General features: G+C 47.5%; 1 protein-coding gene across 3 annotated transcripts; it reads left to right on the top strand.

Moving 5' to 3' along the window:
* The first annotated feature begins 6 nt into the window (after positions 1–6).
* DRAXIN (dorsal inhibitory axon guidance protein) lies at positions 7–25,501 on the top strand. Of its 3 annotated transcripts, none has more exons than XM_081871231.1 (6): positions 7–888; positions 16,837–17,319; positions 19,689–19,988; positions 21,258–21,341; positions 22,600–22,689; positions 24,089–25,501. In XM_081871231.1, the coding sequence occupies exons 2-6, from the start codon at positions 16,854–16,856 to the stop codon at positions 24,199–24,201; spliced, it is 1,053 nt and encodes a 350-aa protein (XP_081727357.1). In that variant the 5' UTR covers positions 7–888; positions 16,837–16,853; the 3' UTR covers positions 24,202–25,501. The 3 variants fall into 3 exon arrangements, with proteins under 3 accessions (XP_081727357.1, XP_081727356.1, XP_081727358.1); XM_081871230.1 differs by lacking the exon at positions 7–888 and adding an exon at positions 10,936–11,258; XM_081871232.1 differs by lacking the exon at positions 7–888 and adding an exon at positions 12,373–12,947.
* Positions 25,502–27,942: the final 2,441 nt, after the last annotated feature.

Below are 27,942 nucleotides of genomic sequence, written 5' to 3'. Positions count from 1 at the left end.
AGTCGATCTAGAGGCGGGAGACCCAGGTGGAGACCCCTCCCCTCTATTCTCCTGGGCAGAGGTAGGGGAGTGTGCGTGGAAAGAGGAGGGAGAATCGTTTTAACCAGCTCAGCAGGACCCTCTGGGTCTCGCTGTCATTACCCCTCTCCCCGCCTCAAAGGCATCAATTTACCCTTTGGGAGTTTCCCACAATCCTCTAGGAGGAAGGCGGGATGAAGATGATGGAGGTGAAGAGGGGGAGAGAAAACGACCCCCTACCACCACCCAGAGGGAAAGGAGCGCCAGGCTAGACCCACCCCCCTCTCTCCCACCCCACAGCAAGCCAATCTCCCCCACCCCCTTAACCTCCCTGGGAGAGAGAATATTACATATAATTGCTGGACTGTCGCCTTTTAAAAACATCTAGCCTACTGGGTACCAGTTCCCTTTGTCTCCTTTGTGTGAGTGTGCATTTGTCTCTAGACCGATCAGCAACTCCCCGGCACTGCTCCGGGGGCGCGCGCGCCTGGCGACGGGAGCGCGCCTTTCCCTCTTTGCAATTCATAGAAATCCATCACTCCCCCTCCTAATCGTACACACACACACACACACACACACACACACACACCACACCCCTCTCCCCAGCAAAGCATGCTCCTTTTCAAACACTGTTTCTTTCTAAGTCTAGGAGCTTTAGAAAAAGTCCTCCCAGTTTTCCCCCTGCTCTTGAAAACCCCCCGCACCTCACTTTTTTTTTTTAGAAGGGGGGGATATTCCTAAGCCCAACCCCTCTCTCCCCTCCCCTCTATTTCCCCTCTCCCTCCCGTTCAGCACTTCGGGATTCAGGAGAAAGCAGCGCCGCGTTGGACCAGCCGAGCTGCCTCCCAGCGCTGGCTTAGCAGTAAGCAGGTAAGCTCCGCACGCGCGCATCTACCGCGGCATCTGCGCGGCAGCCTGGCGTGTGCTGGGAACTCTTTATCTCCCCAGACTTCCCTCCGAGCAAAATATTTTTTTTTATTTTTGAACAGGGGGAATATTTGGTGGGTGGGTGCCTTTCCTAAGCTGTCCTTGGGTTCTTTATTCTTAAAAAGGTGAGGGTTCTGGCATCGAATTTTAAAGAATTTTCAGATTATCTCCCCATAAGGTAGTCATTTTAGACATGTGAGGAGTCGTTGGGGATTTTTAAAGCGAGCAAGCGGTATATAAATTTTATGAAATAAATGTTTTCGTAAGTCGCTTTGATAGATTAGACAGACAGACAGACAGACAGACAGACAGACAGACAGAGATAGATGATAGATAGATAGATAGATAGATAGATAGATAGATAGATAGATAGATAGATAGGAGATTTGGGGCTTTTTGAGAATGAGAAATTCAGAATGTACCACGGAAGTGAGGTTTTATATATATATATATATATATATATATATATATATATATATATATATCCGTATCAATTTCCCCCTTCCCCGCTCCCAATCTACGCTAGGATGTGTATCAAGGGCATGTGAATGGTGCAGATGCTAGCCCTACTCAGAGTAGACAGAAATTAATGGGCATCGCTGCCTTAGGTCCAACAGATCCTAAGCCCACCAAGTTGCACTTGGAGCAGACCCATGAATGGACTCAAGTTCGTCATCTTGATGGAGTTCAGGGGGTCTACTCTGAGTAGGAACTAACAGCCCCCCCGGAGGCAGAGCAAGTCTCCAGCTTCCCATTTGCACGTTATAATTCTAGCAGCCTAGATCCTTGTACATATCAGTTTGCTCTTGAGTCGCTCCAGTTTTCATTTAATTTAAATTCGACTTTTTCTATGTTGGCTTCAAACTGCGCATACGTAGATCCTGTGTGGGATGTGAACGAGGTTTTAACACACACTTCTTGTTGTTGTGCAACTCCCCGGGACGTGTGTGTATTTTTAAAAACGACAGACAGTGAACAAATCTTGACATATGAAGTAACTTGCTGAGGTTTGCTTTAGATGGGGAGCCTCGGGAGTTGGTGGGGATTAAGACCTTCGTTACCAATAGTAGTCTTAAATTCAGGGTTACAGGCTGCTTATCTAGGATCCTTTACCAACCCATAATTTCATAAAGCAATTAAGGCACGAGGTGGAAGTTGTCTTCCTTCCTCCCTGGATCGTGGCCAAACGCCTTCACCCACAAATCCCCAACCCTAGACACTTTTCAAGTCAAATAAAATGATTTAGCAAAGATCCAGTCTTTCTTTTCGAATAGCTCCACCCCCCCCCTTGAACAGGGACACCCCATTTCCTTGGAGAACTGAGACAAAGACACATTTCAGAGCTTTTGCATGGGGAGGGGAGGGTCTATTTCTCTCTCTCCCCCCCCCACCCCCATTTTCTGCTCACCTGAGCCAATTTGTCTCCAAGGGATAATTCTGGATCTCTGGAGTTTGTGCAAAAAAGGTTTCCTAGATTGAGCGTGGCTGCAGTTTGAAAGAGAGTAAAATGTGCGGTATTTATGAAATGTTTCATGCTGCAGACGGGAACTTGTAAAAGTGGCAATAGGTCAGTTTCAGAGGAGGGAAGTATTAGCAACCCCATCTTAGGCAGATGTCCCCCCCCCCTTTTCTTTTTATGATACGGACAGAGTTTTGCCTCCTTTCATCACAGAATCTCCAGTTGAGATGGTTTGATTAGAAATATGATTGCATCTTTGTGATGAGACTTTTTTGGGGCTTGTTGGATTCTTTTTGGGTGGGGGCTGGAGGAAAAGGGGGGTATAAGGAGTAAAATTTTGCCCATTAACTCACATACAGTTCAAAATCTAGATTACATGCACACACACATCCAGTTGAAACCAGTTACAAATATTGTCCTTGAACCAAGCGCAGTACACTTCTTTAAATGTTGACTTTTCTCTGCACAAAATAAAATATTAGGGGTGCGTACTTAAGAATGCAAGATTCTCCTTCTAATACGGCTTTTTAATTGAATGTTGATGTGAGAGTTTTAACTCATTTTGTTTGTTTGTTTCACTGAGTGTCCAGTACACAGAGACAGTTGTCATTAAGCGGTACAAAATTGTCAAAATTATAAAATGAAAGGCATAATGGAATCCCACACTTTGGATCTAGGCATGAATCTCATTAGGATTTAAAAATATATTTTTAAAAAACTAAGATGCACCATCCAAAATTAATGTTCCCAATGTTTTGCCACAAGGGACATTTGAAATGCAAGAAGAAATGTCAATGGGGATTCCTTAGGTCAGGAACGGTACAATTTCAGGCTTGTCAGATCTACTCTAGTTTATATTGGGACCCCCCCAAAACCTAACAACCGGAGCTGGGTGCAAAAGACATACAGTGGTACCTTGAGTTAAGTACTTAATTCGTTCCGGAGGTCCGTTCTTAACCTGAAACTGTTCTTAACCTGAAACACCACTTCAGCTAATGGGGCCTCCTGCTGCTGCCGTGCCGCTGCTGCGCGATTTCTGTTCTCATCCTGAAGCAAAGTTCTTAACCCGAGGTACTATTTCTGGGTTAGTGGAGCCTGTAACCTGAAGTGTATGTAACCTGAGGTACCACTGTACTATTAATTTTTTAAAAATAAACAAATCAGAGTGCTTCTGAGCACACTCAGAGCCTAGGGATTTATTTTCAGGACTGAACTTGCAATCCTTTCAGACACAGCCCCCCTCCTGGTGGGCTGTCTTCATCTCAGCAGCCTAACTGAGGTGGGAAAAGTCATTTTCCTGTAGCTGTTAAAATGAGTGGGAGTCAGAAACCAATAGCAAAATCCGCCAGAGATCTATCAGGAGATCTTGTGTTGGGCATACATCAGTCTTGCATGATATACTAAAAAGAGAGAGAGAAAAGAATAATGGTGATCCACTGGTGCGGATTAAATTTGCAAAGCAAGACGGCAGAGATTCTGGAATTCTTAATAGTTAAGGCTTAATGGATTTCTGCCAAGGACTTGGTTCACACAGAATGCTTAGGCATGGTTTATTAATTCATGGTTCGGAGCAGGTGTGGGGAATCTTGGGTCGCCCAGATGTGGCTGAACGACAACTCCCATCAGCCTCAGCTAGCATGGCCAATGCCCGGGGATTATGAGAGTCAGGGCTGGCCCACTCATGAGACAAGGTGAGGCGACTGCCTCGGGCGGCAGGATCCACAGAAGCAGAAAATTTGGCCACTGAGGAATGCCCACTGCTGCTGTGGTGGCACTGACAGCTGAGACATGATCCTTGGAGGTGATATCTGCCCCCGCAATGCAGCCTCTACAGCAGTCTCTTGGCTACTGGTCTCCTCCCACTCTAGCTCACAATGTAGTTATTTACTCTTTCCGTGGTACTGATTTAGATCTTAATTCTCTCCTTGGTCCTGATGTAGATCTTCGTTCACCACTTCTTCCCTGGCAGGGGTGAGTGGGCACTATTCTGTGGTTAGCCTCAACTGCCAAAATGACTTGGGACAACCCTGGTTGTAGTTCAGCGACACTCAAATGACCAAAATTTCCCCACCCCTGGCCCAGTGGCTGAACTGTGTTCTGCTGTGTGGTCTTCTTTTGGCGATCCCTCATAGCCGAGTACAGTGGCATAGTGTGGGTTGTCAGCACCTGGGGCAAGGCAAGTAATTTGCGCCCCCTAACCCGTGGATTTTAGTAGGGGCAGAGAGCTGCGAGTGCGAGTGCGAGCGCCCCCTCCCAGATGTTGCGCCCGGTGCGGGCGGCCCCCCCTGCACCCCCCACGCTACGCCACTGGCCGAGTAAGATTGTCTTCCATAAACACGGTTTTAACAATGAGTCCGTAAGTCACTGTGGACGCCAGTTCTGGATCCACACGTCCTTCCACAGTGGGGACACAGGTTTCCGGGCGGGAGTTGATCACGGTGAGGGTTTGCCAAGTGTGTCTTCCTCTTGTCACGTTTCTCTGAGTTCAAGTGTCTTCAAAGCCCTTGACACCTTTGGTAAAGGCTGTTCTCCAACTGGAGCACTTGCCGGCCAGTGTTTCCCAGTTGTCGGCGTTTATACTACACTTTTTTAGATTTGCCTTGAGACAGTCTTTAAACCTCTTTTGTTGACCACCAGTATTACGCTTTTCATTTTTAAGTTTGGAATAGAGTAGTTGCTTTGGAAGACGATAATCAGGACACAGCATGACCAGCCCAGTGAAGTTGATGTTGAAGAACTATTGCTTTGACACTGATGATCTTTGCTTCTTCCAGGACACTGGCATTAGTACACTGTACTGGAAGTGTACTGTGTGGTCTACGGTGGGTGAGCATCAAACATTTCAGAGCCCAGCCAGCCATATGAAACCAATTTTCCATTCTTTAACTCAGGCTTCCCCAACCTGGTGCCCTCCAGGACTTGGTGGAATCCAACTCCCATCAGACCCAGCCAGCACGACCAACGGGCAGGGCTGATGGGAGTTGCAGTACAGTAAGTCCATTTGGCCACACTGAGAACAGGATGCTGGACTAGATGGGCCAGTGGCCTGATCCAGCAGCCTCTACTTAGCTTCTAAAATCACATTCCTTCCCCCACCTGGGGACAACAGTTTGTTCAAGGTTCTGTGCATCGTAGCTCTGTGGAGGGGGGTAGGTAAAGTATGTTTCCAAGCACAATTCAAAGTGTTGGTGCTGACCTTAAAGCCCTAAACTGCCTCAGCCCAGTATACCTGAAGGAGCGTCTCCACCCCCATTGTTCAGCCCAGACACTGAGGTCCAGCGCCAAGGGCCTTCTGGGGTTTCCCACCCTATGAGAAGTGAGGTTACAGGGAACCAGGCAGAGGGCCTTCTCAGTAGTGGCACCCGCCCTCCCTGCAGAACGCCCTCCCATCAGATGTCAAGGAAATAAACAACTACCTGACTTTTAGAAGACATCTGAAGGCAGCCCTGTTTAGGGAAGTTTTTAATGTTTGATGTTTTATCATGTTTTTAATATTCTGTTGGGAGCCGCCTAGAATGGCTGGGGAAACCCAGCCAGATGGACGGGGTATCAGTAATAAATTGTTGTTGTTGTTGTTCCCCTAATTCTTCTTCTGGGAGCGGAATGCTGAGTCTGCTTTTCTGTACCCAAGAAAAATGTGCAAAGGCAGCCCCAGAATATTTTAATGTGCAGATGAAGGCCATTAATCAACTCAGCACCTTCCTGCCCTAGAAGAGCAGCCCTGCTTACAGGGGCAGCTGGGGGGTGCCATCCCATAATGCATTGCGACACGCCATTTGTTGTGTTGTGCCTGGGTCCTGCTTGAAAGTTTCCTACAGGCACCTGGTTGGTCTCTATGGGAACAGGATGCTGGATTCGATGGGGCACTGGCCTGATCCAACAGGATCGTCTTATGTTCTCAAAGCATATTCCTTCTCCCGCCTGGGAACTCTAGTTTATTTAGTGTGCTGCATATGCACTGTATTTTTCGCTCCATAAGATGCACCAGGCCATAAGGCGCACCTAGTTTTTAAGAGGAGGACAACAAGCAAAAAAATATTCTAAACGAAACTGTGGATGTAAGAGCTGTTCGACAGTGGAATTTGCTGCCAAGGAGTGTGGTGGAGTCTCCTTCTTTGGAGGTCTTTAAGCAGAGGCTTGACAACCATATGTCAGGAGTGCTCAGATGGTGTTTCCTGCTTGGCAGGGGGTTGGACTCGATGGCCCTTGTGGTCTCTTCCAACTCTAGGATTCTATGATTCTATGATTTTTGTGGTTCATGCTGTGGCCACAGACATGTGTTCTGATGGTGAATTTGGGGTGACCCAATGTCAAAATCCTGAGGATCCATGGGCTTTTACCTCCCCTCTCCCAGGCAGCCTCCACTAGCATCCCTTATCTCTCTTCCGATCCCACCAATCAGCTGTTTCCTTTCAGCACTCACTTCCCTCTTGTTTGCCTTAGTGTCTTTTCCTTAGCTGGAGCAGTTTTTTGCTCCTCCTTTTCTTCTAATTTCTCTCCTTATTGCTTTAGTCTTCCTGTTTCCCCCTTTTGCAAGTTTGCTGTCTTTACCTCCCCCCTCCCAGGCAGCCTCCTTTATCTCTAGCGTCCCTTATCTCTCTCCCTGATCGATCGGCAAACGATCAGCAGCTTTGTTTCAACACCCACTTCTTTCTTTCAAAAACAAAACAAAACATGATCTGCTTTTTGCCCCTGGGCAATTCGGCTCCAGGGACCACACATTCGCTCCATAAGATGCACAGACATTTCCCCAAACTTTTTAGGAAGAAAAAAGTGTGTCTTATGGAGCGAAAAATACGGTAGTTCTGTAAGGGATTCACTTTGGGGTGTTTGTGTGTTCTTTAAATGTGTGGTGTGTAATGCAGCCCCAAAAGTTGCAGAAGAGCAAACGATGAATGACCGCACCCTGACATTGGCACATCTAATACATGTGGATAATACAGATCTATTAAAATAGGAAAACAGGCATGATTGAAGGCACAACACAGCCTCTTGGTTTCCCGCATTTGCACGTTATCTCATTTGAATTGACTTGCATGATCCACCTGTGTTCAGCTTGTCAATTTCATTGCATTTCGAGCTGAATCTACCCACAATCTTGTTCTCCAGAAGAAGTCATCGTATTGAAGTCGCTTTGTCTTTCCAGTAAAAGGTAAAGGGACCCCTGACCATTAGTTCCAGTCATGGCCGACTCTGGGGTTGCAGCGCTCATCTCGCTTTATTGGCCGAGGGAGCCGGCGTACAGCTTCCGGGTCATGTGGCCAGCAGGACTAAGCCGCTTCTGGCGAACCAGAGCAGCGCACGGAAACACCGTTTACCTTCCTGCCGGAGCGGTACCTATTTATCTACTTGCACTTTGACGTGCTTTCGAACTGCTAGGTTGGCAGGAGCAGGAACCAAGCAATGGGAGCTCACCCCGTGGTGGGGATTCGAACCGCCGACCTTCTGATCGGCAAGTCCTAGGCTCTGTGGTTTAACTCACAGCGTCACCCACGTCCCTTCGTCTCTCCAGTAGGTTGATATTAAATTCCAATGCTGGGAAACTGCAGTTGGTACAGGACACGCCAGCCCAGTTGCTGACAGGAGTGAGGCTCTTTCAGCTCAGAGATATGCACTCGGCCAAGTTCAAGGTCTTCCTATTAGTAGACAAAGCCCTTAACATATTGAGGCTGGTTTACTTGCATGCGTTGCCCTATATCTGTTGCCCACTCGACCACTTTGATTTGCAGTACTGGAACTCTTACAGGTACCACGTAATACTCATTCAGCTGTTATAAGAAATAGATATTTCAGTGTGGCAACTGTAGAACTCGCTGCCTGTTGACACCAGGCAGATCCCTTTGCTGTATGCTTAAAACATTTTCCTTTAGGAACACCTATGGCGCTGTGGGTTAAACCACAGAGCCTAGGGCTTGCCGATTTGAAGGTCGGCGGTTCGAGTCCCTGTGATGGGGTGAGCTCCCATTGCTTGATCCCTGCTCCTGCCAACTTAGCAGTTCAAAAGCAAGGTGCAAGTAGATAAATAGGTACTGCTCCAGCGGGAAGGTAAACGGCATTTCCGTGCGCTGCTCTGGTTTGCCAGAAGCAGCTTAGTCCCGCTGGCCACATGACCCGGAAGCTGTACGCCGGCTCCTGTGGCCAAGAAAGTGAGATGAGTGCCGCAACCCCAGAGTCGGTCACAACTGGACCTAATGGTCAGGGGTCCCTTTACCTTTATCCAGACACATAGCTGCCAATGTGTTTTTCTCTTCTTTTTTACTGTTGGTTTTAATTAATTTTTTTAGTGTTAAAATGGTATTTTTACTAGATAATTTTAGTATTCCTTGAAAACCGCTTGGAGGTTATAGCAATCGCATGAAATAAAAAGTAAAATATAAAAATAAACATGGGCGTAGCCAGGGTTTTTGTTGGGGGGGCAGAACCGATGTGATTGGTCAGTTAAGTATTTCTATTGTTTTCCCTTATCTGGGAGGTGGGGGAAGCTTCCCCCCTACCCCTCCCTTGGCTATGCCCATGAAAATAAACCCTAAAATAAAACAGAAAACGTTGTACCCAACTGAGTCCTCCGCGCTAGACCTGCTGAGATTAATGGACCAAAGGCTATCATGTTCTACTTGTCTAACACTGGAAACGATCCAGCTCTTCTTTTTCCTAGCTGAACGTATCTGTGCACATCTTGGGGTACCTTTTTCCAACCTGGGTATACACCCTGTTCCTAAACAGCAGTTTTCATTTCATGGACTATTTTTTTTAAAAAAATACTACAGTCAAATGAAATCGCGGGCAGGATTCGAGATAAAAACAGCAGCAGAAGAATGATAAAATAACTGTACTAGAGAAACTTTGTGTACTGGATCGAGATATAATGCAGTAGAAAAGGTTTCAGGGAAAACTCTGCAGAAGTGGGGGTGGAAAGTCAATTTATGGAACTATTGGGTATGAAGATTATTGTGAAAATGATTGAAAAAATTATACAAGCAAAAGAGAAAGAAACAGTAGTGTTAAGTGGTATGCGAAGAGTTGGAATGAAATAAAATGAAATAAAAAACATAAGACAAAAGGAGAATCAGCGGTACATTCATGACCAGATTGGGAGAAATAGCCACCCAGAGTGGCTGGGGAAACCCAGCCAGATGGGCGGGGTATAAATAAATTATTATTATTATAATATTATTATTATAAATAGGTTGGCCACTGTCAGAACAGGACGCTGGACTAAATGGGCGGTGGGCCTGATCCAGCCGCGTTTTTCTTCTGTTCTTGAAAGGGAAGTTGGGGAGGAGGGGGGATGCCTCCCAAGTTGGAAATGATACGCGCTTGTCCGGAGTCCTTGGTGGGCCGTTTGTGAAGAACGAATTGCCGGAGTTGGCAAGGAATTTAAAAGACAGAGAGGCTGGTTGAAGCAAAGGGGGCGACCTCGCCTTTCAGAACGGGCTGAATGCGCAGGAAACGGTCGGGGGTGGGATATAATAGACCAGTCCCCAGAAAAAAAAGAAGAAGAGGGGCTTCCAATGGATCCTTAGGGGGCGCTTTTCTTCGCTGCTCTTGGGAAGTTTGCAAAGCCAGCGGACTGGGGGCGCCGAGGCCTCGCGCGCTCGGCGGGGTCCCGGGAGCTCTCCAAACATGTCCCGTCTCTCCCAGGCCCGGGCGCGCAGCGAGCAGATGGAGGCCGGCGCAGCGGGGCAGGCTCGCCGCATTGAGCCCGGCACAATGGGACCCCGTCTCGCCTGCTCTTGCCGCCTTCCTGCGGGAACCTCCTCGCCGCCCGGCTGCTGGTGCGCGCGGGGCCCGACGGGCGCTTCCGAGACGCTCGTCCATCATCCGGCGCGCCCCTGCCAAGTCCCATTGACGCGCCTGGAGTTTTTGGCACGGACGGCGCGCCCGATGGTGGCGCATTGGGGCTCGCCTCGGACGCGCAATGGGGGGACCCGGGGGACTGGGAGGGAGGGAAATTTAAAAATGGGGAGGGCTCCCCCTGCCTTTTCAGCACAATCTCTGGCTCTTTCTCTCTCTCCCCTTTTAAATGCGCTTCCCCAAGGACGCGCGCAATCTTCCCTCGCCCGGACGCCGTGGAGAAAGCGCAGCCAGCACGACGCCGCACCTGTTCCTCCGGCCCGGCGAAAATGCCAACTCTCTTGATGGATTGCCAAGCGGCTTTGTGCAAATATATATACTCCACAGTGGGATTTTTTTAAGGGGGGGAGGGGAGGATAATAAGGCTTGGCTGGTGCAACTGGCCCCGTTCTAACCATGCTTGGTTCTTTGATGATCCGGCTTGGGGAAAGGGCGGGTGGACCCAGAGGTTGCGCTATTCATTATTATTTTTTCTTTGTGGGTGGTGCTAAAAGGTTTTTTTTATGATTATTTATTTTTCGTGATGGAATGTATATAGAACCGAGAGAACAGCTGAAAAGTAAAAGACGAAAAACCCAAAGTATAAAATAAAGGCTGGATAGCTCAGTTGGTCAGAGTGTGGTGCTGAGAACTCCAAGGTTGCAGGTTCGATCCCCGTATAGGGCAGCTAAGGACTAGATGATCCTTAGGGTCCCCTTCCAACTTTACAATTCTGTGATTCAATAATTCTATGATTAAGCAGTTTCACGTGGGCTAAAGTAACAAAAGTCCAAGGAAAGACTATCGGTGTTATTGGATTATCAAGTATAGATTTGCCACAGGCATGGGAGACTTCATAATGATGGTTCCATTGTATATGTAAGAAAAGGAGCCAAATCATATTAAAAGTGCCTGGAGGTTCTAGTGCTTGTCAAAATCTCGAATTAGGCATAATTTTCCCGATTATAGATGAATTCTAAAATATTTTCTTGTTTTCTGATATGGCTTGGGAAAAGAGCAGGTGAATTTAGAGATTATATTATGATTGGAATTAATTATAATTAGTATTAGTACTAAAGGAGCATCTCCACCCCCCTCGTTCAGCCCAGACACTGAGGTCCAGCTCCGAGGGCCTTCTGGTGGTTCCCTTGCTGTGAGAAGTGAGGTTATAGGGAACCAGGCACAGGGCCTTCTCAGCAGTGGCACCCTCCCTGAGGAAAGTCCTCTGATCAGATTCATCAAGGAGAGAAACAACTACAGTATTTGACTTTTAGAAGACATCTGAAGGGAAGCTTTTAATGTTTGGTGTTTTATTATATTTTTAATATGTGTCGTTAGGGCAACCCAACAAGATGGGTTATTATTAATAAAAAAAATTCTGCTGCAGCGGTACCTATTTATCTACTTGCTTTTGAACTGCTAGGTTGGCAGGAGCTGGGACAGAGCAACGGGAGCTCACCCCATCGCGGAGATTTGAACCACCGACCGTCTTATCCGCAAGCCCAAGAGGCTCAGTGGAAAATGGCGTTTCCATGCACTCTGGTTTCCATCAGAGTGTTCTGTAGTGCCAGAAGCAGTTTAGTCCTACTGGTCACATGACCTGTCTGTCTGTGGACAAACACCGGCTCCCTCGGCCTGAAAGCGAGATGAGCGCAGCTACCCCATAGTCGCCTTTGACTGGACTTAACCATCCAGGGGTCCTTTACTTTTTTACCTGCGCTTCACCAAAAGGTCCTGGGCCAGCTTACAACAATTTAACTTTCAGAATTAGAAACAGACAAGGTGTGACATAACTGGGCTTCTGAAGCACCACAAGGGTGCCGCAGAAATAATATAGTTGGTTAAGGGAGCCGTGGACCCAAAAAGGTTGAAAACCTCCTCTCTAGGAGGTTTCAAAACCGGACTGGCAAGGGGCATAGTCTGGTGTGAGAAGGGCCAAGTAGTTGGGCCCTGGAGGGCCAAATCTGTGCCTACACCAGCCCCTGGTGCTATTCCACCAAAGTTTTCTGCTGCAGGCATGTGAGATGATCAGGGAAGACAATGGCATGGAGCCAGCCACTGTGACTGCCCATCACAGAATCTAATTCTTCCTTCGGATAGATCTTTGTAGAAAAGGGGCTTTGTGGAAGAACGTGCAAGGAGGGCGGGGGAGCTGATACCACTTGTTTCTTGCTGTTGATAATGTTCCTCTGTTTCCTTGGCCTTCGTGAAGTAACAGACGCCAATCTGGTTTCCGTCATTTTTTATTCTTTTCTTTTTTTACACGTTGCTTCTGGTGGAGGAGAAGTCCTGGAACATTTACTTGGCTGCCATAAACATGTTGGCTGACAACGCCCCCCCCCCCCCCGATTTCCTTTCAGGGCAAGGCATTGCTTCCGCTGTGATCTGTCAATTTTCACAGAAAAACACGAGCCAAGGGAAATTGCAACTTGGCTGGTCGCCTATGGTGCATTGGAACGCCTCTCTAGGCAACCAGGGGGGAGAAAAATCACCATCAAATACAGGAATGAAAAACCACCAGAAGTACCACAGAGGCTAGCGTTTTAAAAAATAGGTCTGGGAGAACAGAAAAGTCTTAAAACTGGCAGTGCTCATGTCTCTGTGGGCTCTGCTAGGTGGGGCATTCCATAGCTAGGGTCACCGCCACCAAAAACTCGCTTTGGACTTCAGAGTGATGGAGAACACAGAGAAAGGTCTCCTTAAGGTTCAGGTAGGTACATAGGCTTGACTACTGCAATGTGTTCTGTGTGGGGCTGCCCTTGGACTTAGATTGGAAGCCCCAGTTTGTGCAAAATGCTGCAGCTAGACTGTAGATGGGGATAAGCTATTGAGAGCATAGAACTCGAGTACTCCTAATGCTCGCATTAATTTATGAGGCCCTTAACAACCTATAGGGACGCGGGTGGTGCTGTGGGTTAAACCACAGAGCCTAGGACTTGCCGATTTGAAGGTCAGCGGTTCAAATCCCCGCAACGGGGTGAGCTCCCGTTGCTCAGTCCCTGCTCCTGCCAACCTAGCAGCTCAAAAGCACCTCAAAGTACAAGTAGATAAATAGGTATTGCTCCGGTGGGAAGGTAAACGGTGTTTCCGTGCGCTGCTCTGGTTTGCCAGAAGCGGCTTCGTCATGCTGGCCACATGACCCGGTAGCTGTATGCTGGCTCCCTCGGCCAATAAAGCGAGATGAGCGCTGCAACCCCAGAGTCGGCCACGACTGGACCTAATGGATGGGGGTCCTTTTACCTTTACCTTTAAAAACTTATATCCCTACCCTATCACTGAAATCCTGGGGGAAGTCCACAGGCAGTCCCATATGGCTCGGTTGCATGGCTCATAATGACCAGAAGCTGGGCATTCAATGTTGTATGTCCAAAGCCTGTGGAACTCCCACCCCCATGAGATTAGGCAGGCAACTTCCTAGCTGCACATCAGGCATACAACAAAGGCTTTTGTATTCCAGTAGGTGTTTGAAGGCAACATTTGTTTCATGGTGATTTTCTTGTGTTACTCTGTATGGTTTGTCTGATGCACACTGCTTGCAAATGCCAATGATGAAACAGTATATCAACACCGTAAGCAAACAAATAGCAGTGGAGGGGTTCTGCTAAGTTTGAACCCTTCTCCCTGAAATACTAGATTTCTAAATGTGAGGCATTTACGTTAGTTTTCTAAATGCAAAGCATTTATGCTAGATTTCTAAATGCAAGGCATTTGTCGTCATTTGGAGGCTCATTCCATCAGCGTGAAGGCGGTCACAGTCCAGGCGCAGGTTGATTATCGCTAGGCTTTTGATTTTGGGAAGGCCAGGGATTTTCCCTCTGGAGTTTTATTTTTCGCTCCAAGGTCGGATGCGTGAGTGACAAGTCGGGTGGCCACCTGCTTGCCATCTGCTGCAGCATCTTCAACTTCCTGACTTTTTTCCACTGAAGGCAAGCCAGCTGTGCAGCACAGGCAGGCCGGGAGTGCCAACCAGATCTGGCAGGACAGCCCTGATGTGGCAGGGCGCAACAGCTGGCGTGCGGCAATGCATTATTGGAAGGCACCCCTGCGCACACAGGGTCACTCTTCTATGACAGGGAGACGCTGGGTTGATTAATGGCCTTCATTTGCACATGAAAGCATTCTGGGGCTGCCTTTGCACCTGATTCTTGGGTGCAGGAAAGCAGACTCAGCATTCAAAGTCTCTGTGTTTGTGCTTGTGTGTGTGTCCAATTTTTTTCCACCAGGAAAATAATTATGGGAACTGTTGTTCTTGTTTAGTTGTGTCCGACTCTTCGTGACCCCATGGACCAGAGCACGCCAGGCACTCCTATCTTCCACTGCCTCCCGCAGTTGGTCAAACTCATGCTGGTAGCTTTGAGAACACTGTCCAGCCATCTTGTCCTCTGTCGTCCCCTTCTTCTTGTTCCCTCCATCTTTCCCAACATCAGGGTCTTTTCCAGGGAGTCTTCTCTTCTCATGAGGTGGCCAAAGTATTGGAGCCTCAGCTTCAGGATCTGTCCTTCCAGTGAGCACTCAGGCCTGATTTCCTTCAGAATGGAGAGGTTTGATCTTCTTGCAGTCTATGGGACTCTCAAGAGTCTCCTCCAGCACCATAATTCAAAAGCATCAATTCTTCGGTGATCAGCCTTCTTTATGGTCCAGCTCTCACTTCCATACATCACTACTGGGAAAACCATAGCTTTAACGATACGGACCTTTGTAGGCAAGGTGATGTCTCTGCTTTTTAAGATGGGAACTGTAGCTTTCCCAAAACAGAGCTTAAATGCACAGAACCCTGAACAAACTACAGTTCCCAGGTGGGGAAAGGAATTCCTTTCAGAAGCTAAGAAGAGGCTGCAGGATCAGGCCACTGGCCCATCTAGTCCAGCATCCTGTTCTCAGCGTGTCCTAATGAGAAAGCCACAAGCAAGACCTGATAATAATAATAATAATAATAATAATAATAATAATAATAATAATTTATTTATACCCTGTCCATCTGACTGGGTTTCCCCAGCAACGACAGCGCTCTCTCTCCTTCTGTGGTTTCCAACAACTGGTATTCAGAAACATTCACTGCCTCCGACTGTGGAGGCAGAGTAGACCCATCATGGCTAGTAATTTACCCCTCCCAGAGCTACAGCTCCCTTTGCAAACTACAGATCCCAAGATTCTCTGCGGGGATTCATGTGCTTACACACACACACACACACACACACACACACACACTGGGCAGCTTCCAACACATATAAAAAACATAATAAAACATCAAACATTGAAAACTTCCCTAAACAGGGCTGCCTTCAGATGTCTTCTAAAACTTGTGTAGTTCTTTATCTTTGACATCTGGTGGGAGGTCATTCTACAGGGTGGGTGCCACCACCGAGAAGGCCCTCTGCCTGGTTCCCTGTAACCTCACTTCTCACAGGGAGGGAACTGCCAGAAGGCCCTCGGAGCTGGACCTCAGAGGCTGAGCGATGGGGGTGGAGACGCACCTTCAGGTACACAGGGCCAAGGCTGTTTAGGGCTTTCAAGGTCATCACCAACACTTTGAATTGTGCTTGGAAATGTACTGGGAGCCAAAGTAGGTCTTTCAGGACTGGTGTTATAAGGTCCCGGCGGCTGCTCCCAGTGCAAGTCCAGCTGCTGCATTCTGGATTACAGACGTACCTCGGGTTACATACGCTTCAGGTTACATACGCTTCAGGTTACAGACTCCGCTAACCCAGAAATAGTGCTTCAGGTTAAGAACTTTGCTTCGGGATGAGAACAGAAATCGTGCTCTGGCGGCGCGGCAACACTCGCAGACCAGTGTTCCCCAGTTGTCGGTGTTCATACTACATTTTTTAAGAATTGCCTTGAGAGAGTCTTTAAACCTCTTTTGTTGACCACTGGCATTATGCTTTCTCTTTTTTATAATTTTTTATTGGAAATTTTATTTACAACATAACATAAACCCCCCACCCCCCAACACAGAAATCCACCCCCATCAGACACAAACCTAACAAACAACAAGCATAATTTACAACAATACAAACAACCAAATAAAAGAATTCCTTTATCCTGTTTCTGGCATCCTTATTTACTTCTTATAAGCTGTTTCCTTTATGATTAATTATTAAGATTTTCCTAATTATAACTTAAATATCCACAAAGTCTCCTGCAGACATTAATCGAAACAAGTCCAGGTATGAATTTTAGGACACTGTTTTGTGAAGTATTCTCTGCGTTTCCCCCATGCTTTTTGAAATTCTTGTCTAGTATGATCTCTAATTGCCTGTTCATCTAGCCAGTTCAATATACTCTAACAGTTTTTCTTGCCATTCCTTTTTTTGTTGGCACAGTTTCTTTTTTCGAGTTTTTAGCAGTTAGGATCCTTGCCGCTCCTGTAGCATAGAGGAATATTTTCTGATCTTCTCCTGCTATACCTGCGTCCGTTTCTTCTACTGGCATTATGCTTTCCATTTTAAATGCGGAATAGAGCAGTTGCTTTGGAAGACGATCATCAGGCATCTGCACAACATGACCAGTCCAACGAAGTCGATGTTGAACAGGTGTACAGGTGGGAAATAAATGCAATTGGTGAACAGCAAACTGACACCCTGCTTCTTCCGTTACAGGTGAGGCACCTGGAAGCATGGCCTACACCGGCTCCCCCTCTGCCTCCTCCATCTTTGCCTTCTGCCTCCTGACTGTCTGCCCCACGGACTCCCTCGACCCTGGGCCCGCTGTGCCCCCCAGCCTCCCCGAGGTGGGCAACAGCTTCCCAAGCCGGGATGCCTGGCCGCACCCGATGATACGGACCACGGCGCACCACCGCGGGCACGGCGGCCTGGGCAAACACGACCGGGCCCATTATGGCATGCCGGCGCCCAGAGGGGGCAGAGAGGGGCCCGGCCTGCGGGTACTGAGCCGGCTGGCATCGGTCGACGACCCAGGGTGGACAGACCGGCCCGCGGGCCTCCGGCAAAAGGATGTTTTCCTGGGCTTTGAGTTTCCATATCCCGATCAGGAAAACCATGCCCCTGGGTCCGAACGGGTGAAGAAGCAGAACCGGGACCACAGGCGCCACAGCCGGAGAGACAGATTGAGGCAGCACAGAGGTATCCTTCGAGGGGTGATGGAGGGTTGCCTGTTTATATACAATACAATATATACGATATCTTTATTGTCATTGTCCCATACAGAACAATGAAACTGAAAATCTACATAAAACATTCAAAAACCCCTAAAAACTCTGAAACCCCATTTTAAAATACACTATACTATACTATAAAATACACTATACTAAAAAATACACTATACTATAGAGACTCCTTATGCTGTGTTTAGAACCAGAATTGCATTTGCAATAGGGAAGTTTTTAATATTTAATCTGTACAGTGGTACCTCGGGTTACATACGCTTCAGGTTACAGACTCCGCTAACCCAGAAATAGTACCTTGGGTTAAGAATTTTGCTTCAGGATGAGAACAGAAATCGTGCTCCGGCGATGCGGCGGCAGCAGGAGGCCCCATTAGCTAAAGGGGTGCTTCAGGTTAAGAACAGTTTCAGGTTAAGAACGGACCTCCGGAACGAATTAAGTTCTTAACCCGAGGTACCACTGTATCCCTCTTTTCCAAGGACAGTCCCAGATTTCCGGCAGCGGTCCCAGCTTCTTCTTCGATCCCGGAATGTCCAGCTTTTCTTTAGGATGTCCCTGTTTTCATCGGAGGGCATGCCACTCACTGCCTCTCAGCCTGACCTACCTCTCAGGGTTGTTGCAAGGCTAAAATTGCATTGCCCGGGTTGTTTTTCTTCCCCTCAGATGAGAACTGCCCATAAGAGTGGATCCGAGGAGCCCTGCTGGATCACGTATGCCAATGGCCCGTCGAGTCCAGTATCCAGTTCTTACAGGGGCCAAATTTCCCCAACAGACCTAGGAATCCAGATAGACTGCCCCTGAACTTGGAGGTTCTATAGGAATGTTAGAAGAGCCTGTCTGCTGGATTAGCCCTAAGGCCCATTTAGTCCAGCATCCTGTTGTCACCGTGGCCATACAGAGGAGGCCTGAAAGCAGGGCTCTCCCAGATCCTCTTCTGTGTTTTCCGGCAGCTGGTGTTCAGAAGCATTACTGCTTCAGAGGACAGCCGTTGTGCCTAGCAGCCATCGAAAACTTCCTCCTCGAAATATACTCGGAGTCGAGAGTGGATTTCATGCTCTTTATTCAGCTCATAGTGGTGAGGAGGAATGGAAGTTCCCCCAGAATGCCTGCTTTATATACATTATTTACACAACGGGCACCACGTGATTGGCTAATTCCGGGGTTCTCCTGTAGGCCAATCAGGTTGTGGATTCACTTCCACCTGGAGCTGGATTGGGTGGCTCCAGTGGACCAATCAGACTGCTGCATTCTGGATCCTATTGTTCTAGGACCAGTCAGACTGCTGCATTTTGGATCCTATTCAACAACAGGCAGCCTGTAGGGCACATGTTTTACAGAGTGCCTTTTCCTTCATGTTTTTATTATTATTATTATTATTGCTTTCAAAATTAGTTTATGAAAGAGTTTACAATATAAAGAGGTGGGGGAAACAGCAAGGAACATCCTTGTAATATTAAGGAATATAGTAGACTAGATAAACAAAAATGAAATTATCAAGAATAAACACATACCAAAAAAGGAAAGAAAAGAACTCACAAGATGAGAACTGTCATTGGACAGAATGATTTTATTAATTTTTTGCTAATTTTCTTAATTACAATTTTTGGGACCCCGAAAATGGTTAACATGATAAATTATCTCCCATTATTTTTCATTCCCTTTTTTTAAAAAAGAAGCTCATTCTTGTTCGAAACCTTTAAAACTTTTTTCTTCTTGCTTTACCCATAAAATCAAAGAGACCTTGTTCAGTGTTGCAAAATCCTCCCTTTTGATTTGCCATATTTAATATTCTATATTATTTTAACGAATGTTGAATGTCATTTTATTTGCATAGCGTATATTGTATTATGCATATTGTCTGATTTATATGATGTTAGCTACTCTGAGCCCGTCTATGGCCAGGGAGGGCGAGATACAAATAAATAATAATAATAATTATTATTATTATTATTATTATTATTATTATTATTATTATTATTATATTTTAAAGCTATCCAAGCTGATGGCCATTGCTGCCTCCTGCAGGAGGGGGTTCCAGTTTAACTGGAAAAGTATTCCCCCCCCCACCCTGTCATGAACCTTCCAACATTCAACTTCAACGCAGGAAGGGCGTTATTATTTTCTCTCATTACGACGCTCTGTATATTTGTGCTTTTATATTGTAAACTGCCCCGTGATGCTCGGATGGAGGGTGGAACAGAAATTTATCAAGTAATAAAAAGAATAACGGGATGCCATCGGGTTCTTGCGCTATGAGAGAGGGAAAATAAACTTTTCTGTCTCCATTTGTTCTTTTCGCTCTGATTTCGCACTCTCCGCCTCCTGCAGGAAAAGCTTCTGACCCGGGTCCAAGCGCCCTGTACAAGAAACCTGAAAGCTTTGAGGAGCAGCTTCAGACCCTTCACGGCGGGGAAGGGTCTTCGGCCGGCTTGCCTCCCACCTCCTTCCTGGGCCCCACGGTAAAGACATCCACCGAGGAGCCCCCTGCCCTCCACGCAACATCCGCCCGGCCTCGGGTGCGAGTCAGGCAGGAAGGCGACGTTATGCCCACCCTGGACATGACGCTCTTTGACTGGACTGACTATGAAGATCTCCGGCCGGATATGTGGCCTTCAATCCGGAAGAAAGGTGTGTCCTGTTTTATCATCTCCTTTTTGCGGGGTGGGTGGTGGTGTAGTTCAGAAGGTCCCGATCCCTAGGGGACTCCAGGTTACTTATTTCACAAAATTTTTATGCCGCTTGATTGCTTTAAAAAACACACACACACACAAAAACACCATTGAAGTGGTTTACAGAAAGAATAAAATGATAAACACCCATATGGTGGTATACCTTGGTTCTCAAACTTAATCCGTTCCGGAAGTCCGTTCCAAAACCAAGGGGTGCTTTCCCATAGAAAGTAATGCAAAACGGATTCATCTTTTCCAGACTTTTAAAAACAACCCCTAAAACAGCAGTTTTAACATGAATTTTACTATCTAATGAGACCATTGATCCATTAAACGAAAGCAATAATCAATGTAGGGTCAGAAGCTCGGCGGTTCGAATCCCTGCAACGGGGTGAGCTCCCGTTGCGCCGTCCCTGCTCCTGCCAACCTAGCAGTTCAAAAGCACATCAAAGTGCAAGTAGATAAATAGGTACCGCTCCGGCGGGAAGGCAAACGGCGTTTCTATGTGCTGCTCTGGTTTGCCAGAAGCGGCTTAGTCATGCTGGCCACATGACCTGGAAGCTGTACGCCAGCTCCCTCGGCCAGTAAAGTGAGATGAGCGCCGCAACCCCAGAGTCGGTCACGACTGGACCTAATGGTCAGGGGTCCCTTTACCTTTACCCATAGGTGCCGACTCCATGGGGCCTGAGGGGGCCCGAGCCCCCTCAAAAATTCGTTTGGGGGGGCTCTGCCCCCCCAATAATTTAAGAAAATTATTAGTTATATTATGCTTTGTAAAATCACAAAATTATGTTGGTATTTTTTATTTTCCTTGTTTGACGATAGTTACCTTTTAAAATACATTCAGTAATGAGTTAAAACAAAGCCACTCCCGATCTAGAGAGGGGGTGGGGTTGCGGGCTCTCGACCCATCAACAATCTCGCGGGGCTGGCGTCAGCCCCGCGAGAAGCGGGGATTCCCCCTAGCTCATTAATATTCACCGCCCACGGTGGCAGCCAATCGGCTGCCGCAAAGGGCGGGCCCTCACAGGTTCACTTAAGGTCGGGGCAGCCCGGGGCTCGCCCCTTTCGTTCCCCCAGCAGCAGCGGTTTGGAGGTCTTGGGCCCCCCCAATATATTTTATAAGTCGGTATGGGCCCCCGCCCCCCCAATATTTTTTATAAGTCGGCGCCCCTGCCTTTACCTTTACCCCCCCTTTCTCATCCTTTCTCGCTTTCTCCTCCGCTAGACAAACAGCGTGGTAAGAACGGGGGCAACGAAACCACCCCCGCCGAGGGAGAGTCCTGCGACCATCACCTCGACTGCCTCCCAGGTGAGCAGCAGCTTTCATGAGGACTAGCGCCGGTGGAGGCAAGCAGAATTGTATGTGAGGAGAGCAAACCCCCCGCCCCTCCTCAACCAATCCAGAGGAACGAAGATATTCACACCACAGCTCATTTGAAGCACATGACTCCCCCCAAAGCACCATGGGAACCGTAGTTTACCCCTCATAGAGGTCCCCAGCACTCTTAACAAATTACTCAGTACTCAGGAGTCTGTGACTATATTGTTGTGGACGATCCCAATCTTCAGGCATTGAGGGGGTTCCTGGTTGAGGGAGACTGTGGTGTCTTTAGATGGTTTTATTGACACCTGCAACCTGGGCTTGGGATGGAAGAGCTAATGGCATTAACAAGCCCCAAAGATTCTTGCTTCCCCGTTAGGTTTCCAGGAGAGCACCCCAAGTCCAGCATGGAGCAAGACATATCTCTGTGTCTCCAGCTTCCAGCACCGGCCAAAAAAACTCTCACACAAATCACAGTCCCCCTTGGCTTGTTGTTCTCCATCTTAGGATACAGTGGCTTCTATCCAGGTGAGGTAGGAAAAGGCCCAGCTATTTGTCTCCATGGCAACGGAACCCATTCTTTTGAGATGCAAGTGGTGGGTACTTAGCTGAGCTGCTAAAGCTATTCATTATCTTGACCGGACCTGGACCAATTCTCCTGTAGATTGTAGTCTCCCATACGCAGGATCACAAATTCAACAACAACAACAACAACAACAACAACAACAACAACAACATATTTATATCCCGCCAACAACAACAACAACAACATATTTATATCCCGCCAACAACAACAACAACAACATATTTATATCCCGCCCTCCCCAGCTGAAGCCGGGCTCAGAGCAGCTAACAGCAATAAAAGTAACACAGCATTCTAAAATTGATATTCTAAAATCAATTCAAAATCAAATGGCAACCATTGGGCTAGAGTTCTGTGAGGATTACCAAACGAGGGGGTCAGGCTGGGCCAAAGGCCTGGTGGAACAGCTCTGTCTTGCAGGCCCTGCGGAAAGATGTCAAGTCCCACAAGGCCCTAGTCTCTTGTGACAGAGCGCTCCACCAGATCGGGGCCACAGCAGAAAAAGCCCTGGCTCTAGTTGAGGCCAGAGATCCCTTTGGCAGGGATCCTCAGAGGTCATCCAGACTGACCCCCCCCCCGAAAAACCCATAACACTGTGGTCTGTACGCAGCTAGAGAAGAGAGTTTGGATGCTTCTTAACTTCTTCCCTCCTTGCATTGGCAGGATGTTGCTGTGATCTACGGGAGCACCTTTGCAAACCCCACAACCGCGGCCTTAACAACAAATGCTACGATGACTGTATGTGCACAGAAGGTGAGGGCTGACGCTTGCCTGGTGGGAGAATGTTGAAGCTGTCCCCCTCCCCAGTGACACAGAACTGGGGAGCGCCAGGAAACCGGGGATTATGTTCATGTGTGATGGGGGTGTAAATATGTACAATTTTTCTGGCATAGCGTGTTTAAGGAGATAACATAAATCACTGGGTTCTAGAGCAGGCATAGGCAAACTTGGGTTTGGGATGATGGGAATTGTAGTCCCAAAACATCTAGAGGGCCGAGTTTGCCTATGCCTGGTCTAGAGGTAGCATTATTATCCATTTCCGATGGGGTGGAAGGTTCACAGGCTATGAAGGATTTGTTCACAAATTTATTGACAGCTGCACGCATTATGATAGCTAGGAAGTGGAAGGGGCAAGCAGAATGTAAAATGGAAGGATGGTATAAAGAGGTGTGTGGGATATAGCTATGGATGATAAATTAACATGTGCCATTAAGGAAAGACAGGGAGTATGCAGGAGAAATGATTTCGAGGAGATGTGGAAGGTGTTTGTCGAATTCGTACTGTTAAAATGGAAAGGGGTCAAACCATCGCAAGTGGTGTTGAAATTTTGGGAGGTTGGATAGTTACAATGGAATGGTCTGAGTGGTGGGGCACACATATTTATTCCTATTTATTTATGATTAATACTATCGTTCTACCCGGACACTGAGGTCCAGCGCCAAGGGCCTTCAGGCAGTTCCCTCGCTGCGAGAAGCCAAGTTACAGGGAACCAGGCAGAGGGCCTTCTCGGTAGTGGCACCCGCCCTGTGGAATGCCCTCCCTTCAGATGTCAAAGAGAAAAATAACTACCAAACTTTTAGAAGACATCTGAAGGCAGCCCTGTTTAGGGAAGCTTTTAATGTTTAATAGGTTATTGTATTTTAGTGTTTTGTTGGAAGCCACCCAGAGTGGCTGGGGAGGCCCAGCCAGATGGGCGGGGTATAAATAATAAATTATTATTTATTATTATAATTATTTGTCAAAATAAAATAATAACAAGAAAAGGGGAAAGCACTGGGGAGCAAGCCTCTCCTATGGGGTGCTCAGATGAGTGAGGAGTTGCCATCAGACACCGAAAACAAGGCCAGCCCAGCCCAGCCACACAGGCACCTGCTTAGGTGTGTCAGCCTCACTTTCAGACTGGCCAACCTTGCAGGGTGGTTGTGAGGATAAAATATGTGTGGAGGGGAGGGAACGATGCTTTTGATTTATTGACTGGAAATTAGATATCCAGTTAGACCTTTTAAATATTCAATATCAGGGGTAAAAATCTGTTTTTTGTTTTCCTCGGGAGAAAGTTGATTTCTCCTTGGGGTGAGGGAACGTTGAATTTTCCTCATCACAAATCTGCCGTTCTCCTCACTCAAGGCCTCCCCCTTCTCTCCCAATTTAGGCCTACGCTGCTACGCCAAATTTCACCGCAACCGCAGGGTGACCCGGCGAAAAGGCCGCTGCGTGGAACCGGAGTCCGCTGATGGAGATCAAGGATCTTTTATTAATGTCTAGAAGGGTACCAGGGTGCTTTCTCTGGGCCTGGAAGCAGGAGGAATTAATTTATAACTAGTGTCACCCGGGAGGGACACAGACCAAATGACTCAGACGCTGTAGGCTAAGCTGGGATTGAGACAAGTGCATAACAAGGGAAGATTTTCAAAATTCAGTTCCAGGGGGCTGGGGCACACAGCCCTTCCAACTCTTCGATTCTATGCTGCTATGAAATCTGGAGGCACAATTTACCATCTAGCAGATTTGGTCTGCTAAAATTAAGAATTAAACACTCCCAAGAGCAGCTTGCTGGAGTATGCCTGTTGCTGCTCTTTCTGAGTCGCTGTTCCTGGCGGGGAGTCTATATTGGAGGCAGACTCCTCTGGGAGTGTCTTTATCGGGAGAGATTGAATACTATAAGCACACACACCTACACACTCAGTGAGCCATGGGGCAGAACGGTAAACTTTTGTTGGAAGCTAGAGCAAGGAATCAGCAAGAGTTGCACCCGTGTCACGTCAACTGGGAAGTCTGGAGTGAGGAATAAATCCAGCAGCCTGAGCTATCTGCTGCAGGTCTGCTGCACTGAGACTTTGGCTTGTATACAGTTGGGCGTACTGATTGAGGTGTACGTACCAGAACAAAGAGACACCTCATATACATGTTCAGGGACCCAATCCAAGCCAGGCACGGTTATAACTGCACCAATCTGTGCGAAGGACCCCAAATCCAGAAGGAAACAGACATCACTCAAACGATGCACCACGAGAATCTGAATTTCACACCCCGTGCATTTGGTCAATACAATTTCTAGTACTTTTGCTTATTATCCATTCGTCTGCACACATCAATTTGCTTCTCCTTCCTGTCAGTTGGGAGGAGGTCTGCAAAGTCCTGCCCCAGCTCTTCACCCAGAGCTTCCTGTTCATTGCCAAGCTTACTTCCATCAGGTCTAGAAACTTGAATCCCAGCAGCCACGGCATGGCTTACGATCACCTGGTTCCTAACTTCCCCCCTCCTTCTCATCCAGGACGTTGTCTCTTTTTTTAAATCAATGCAGCATTCCCTGCCGGCTTTCAGCGTCTAATTCATTTGGTTAGCACCCTCGAATCTCAGTTATTTATCATTATTTTAGGAGGAGTTTGGGGGGGGGGTCCTTTGGTGGGGGAAGGGGGGATATTTGCCTCATGAAGAGCATAAGAACGTTTCTGGTTGCAGGGAGTGGATCGCCTCCTGTTACCCCCTTAGTCAATGCCGTGATGTGCTTGCATGTTCCTATTTTGATGAGATGTAAATAAAGAGATAGTTATCCTTCACACAACCGCATCCGGGCTCCTTTTTCTTTGAACAATCAGATGAGTTTGCTTCAAGCACACTCACACCCCCTAAGATCTGGGCTGTTTCACAAGTGCCCTCCTGCCACCCTCTCCCACCCAGTCAAACTGACCTCGCACTTTGCTTTCGGAACCTGCGCTGCCCTTCAACATTCTGTGACCAGTTCTTTCTCCCTCCCTCTGCCAGCAGAACATCCAAGATCATTGCATGCTGAGCCAACAGATGGCCAGGGTTTTGTTTTTGTGTTAAATCATCAGTCCATCTAGCTCAGACCTGCCTGCACTGTCTGGCAGTCTCTGGGGTTTCAGAGGGTTTCCTCACCCCAACTGAACTTTGCTCCTTCCCCAATAACTAAAGCAAGATTCTAGTCCTCGTGGCTTTGAAAGCACGGGTTGATTTAAATAGGAACATAAGACGATGCCTTATGCAGAGTCAAGCCATTGCTGTAGCTGGTTTAGTAGACTGCTTTAGTTATCTCCTGCTTGGACTACTTCAATGAGCTCTACGTGGGGCTACCTTTGAAGGGGACCCGGAAACTACAATTAATCCAGAATGCAGCAGCTAGACTGGTGACTGGGAGCGGCTGCCGAGACCATGTAACACGAGTCCTGAAAGACCTACATTGGCTCCCAATGTACATTGGCTTCCAAGCACAATTCCAAGTCTTGGTGCTATCCTTGAAAGCCCTAAATGGCTCGGTTCAGTATACCTGAAGGAGCGTCTCCACCCCCATCATTCAGCCCAGACACTGAGGTCCAGCACCGAGGGCCTTCTGGCGGTTCCCTCACTGTGAGAAGCCAAGTTACAGGGAACCAGACAGAGGGCCTTCTTGGTGGTGGTGCCAGCCCTGTGGAACGCCCTCCCATCAGATGTCAAGGAAATAAACAACTATCTGAATTTTAGAAGACATCTGAAGGCAGACCTGTTTAGGAAAGTTTTAAATGTTTGATGTTTTATCGTGTTTTTAATATTCTGTTGGGAGCTGCCCAGAGTGGCTGGGGAAACCCAGCTGTATGGGCGGGGTATAAAAAATAAATTATTATTATAATATTATAAATAAACTATCGTTTACAGGCACTAGTTAGCTCTCCTCTTCTGTCTGCTTGACTCTGCCATTTCTAAGGTGCAGTGGCCTTACGAGGCAGAGCAGCGGCTGCAAAAATCCCCCCGCACATGATTAGGTTGCAGCAAACCACATTTAGCATGAACTATGGTTTGCAATAGTAAATGCAGAGACATCACCTTACCAACAAAGGTCCACATAGTTAAAGCTATGGTTTTCCCATAGTGATGTATGGAAGTGAGAGCTGGACCATAAAGAAGGTTGATCGCCAAAGAATTGATGCTTTTGAATTATGGTGCTGGAGGAGACTCTTGAGAGTCCCATGGACTGCAAGAAGATCAAACCTCTCCATTCTGAAGGAAATCAGCCCTGAGTGCTCACTAGAAGGACAGATCCTGAAGCTGAGGCTCCAATACTTTGGCCACCTCATGAGAAGAGAAGACTCCCTGGAAAAGACCCTGATGTTCAGAAAGATGGAGGGCACAAGGAGAAGGGGACGACAGAGGACAAGATGGTTGGATAGTGTTCTCGAAGCTACCAGCATGAGTTTGACCAAACTGCGGGAGGCAGTGGAAGACAGGAGTGCCTGGTGTGCTCTGGTCCATGGGGTCACGAAGAGTCAGACATGACTAAACGACTAAACAACAATAAAATGGTTTGCAAAACCAAGTTCAGACCGCAAGTGGTTGAAGACATCTGAAGGCAGCCTGTTTTTAACGTCTGATGTTTTATTGTATTTTTAATATTCTGTTGGGAGCCGCCCAGAGTGGCTGGGGAAACCCAGCCAAAGGAGGGGGGTAGAAGTAATAAATGATGATGATGATGATGATGATGATGATGATGATGATGATGATGACTGGCAGGCAGGCAGCAAGGGCACTCCAGGATTTCAGGCAAGAGTCTCTCCCAGCCCTTCCTGAAAACTGAACTCAGGACCATCTTCATGAAAAACAGACACTCTACCGCTCAGATCAAGACCTAGAAACGTAGGAAGCTGCTTTGTAACAGGAAAGACCACTGGACCCCCCTTAGCTCAGTAGAGCCTGCACTGACTGGCAGCAGCTCTCCAGGGTTCCAGGCAGGGGACACGGTGAGTCCTTGCTGGAGATACCGGGGAATGAAGCTGGTAGCCTGGGCGGCGACCTCTCCTTTTGCAAAGGACTCCTGGTGCACACCCCCTTTTTGTATCTCTCTGCCCCTTATCTTTCCTGCAAGGGTTCTCGCTGTCCTGCTTTATCACTCCTGCGGAAGAAAACTGGGTGAGAAATCTCTGCAAGGCCACAAAGAAATGACACCCAGGGCACAAACAGATTAAAACCGCTACATTACTTCGGTTAGCATTGGAGAAGGAGGGGGGAATTTTG

This window comes from Podarcis erhardii (assembly GCF_964252035.2).
Source record: "Podarcis erhardii genome assembly, chromosome: 7".
Classification (NCBI taxonomy): Eukaryota; Metazoa; Chordata; class Lepidosauria; order Squamata; family Lacertidae; genus Podarcis; species Podarcis erhardii.
Note: the sequence above shows the minus strand (reverse complement) of the source record. Positions and strands in the feature narration are given on the sequence as shown.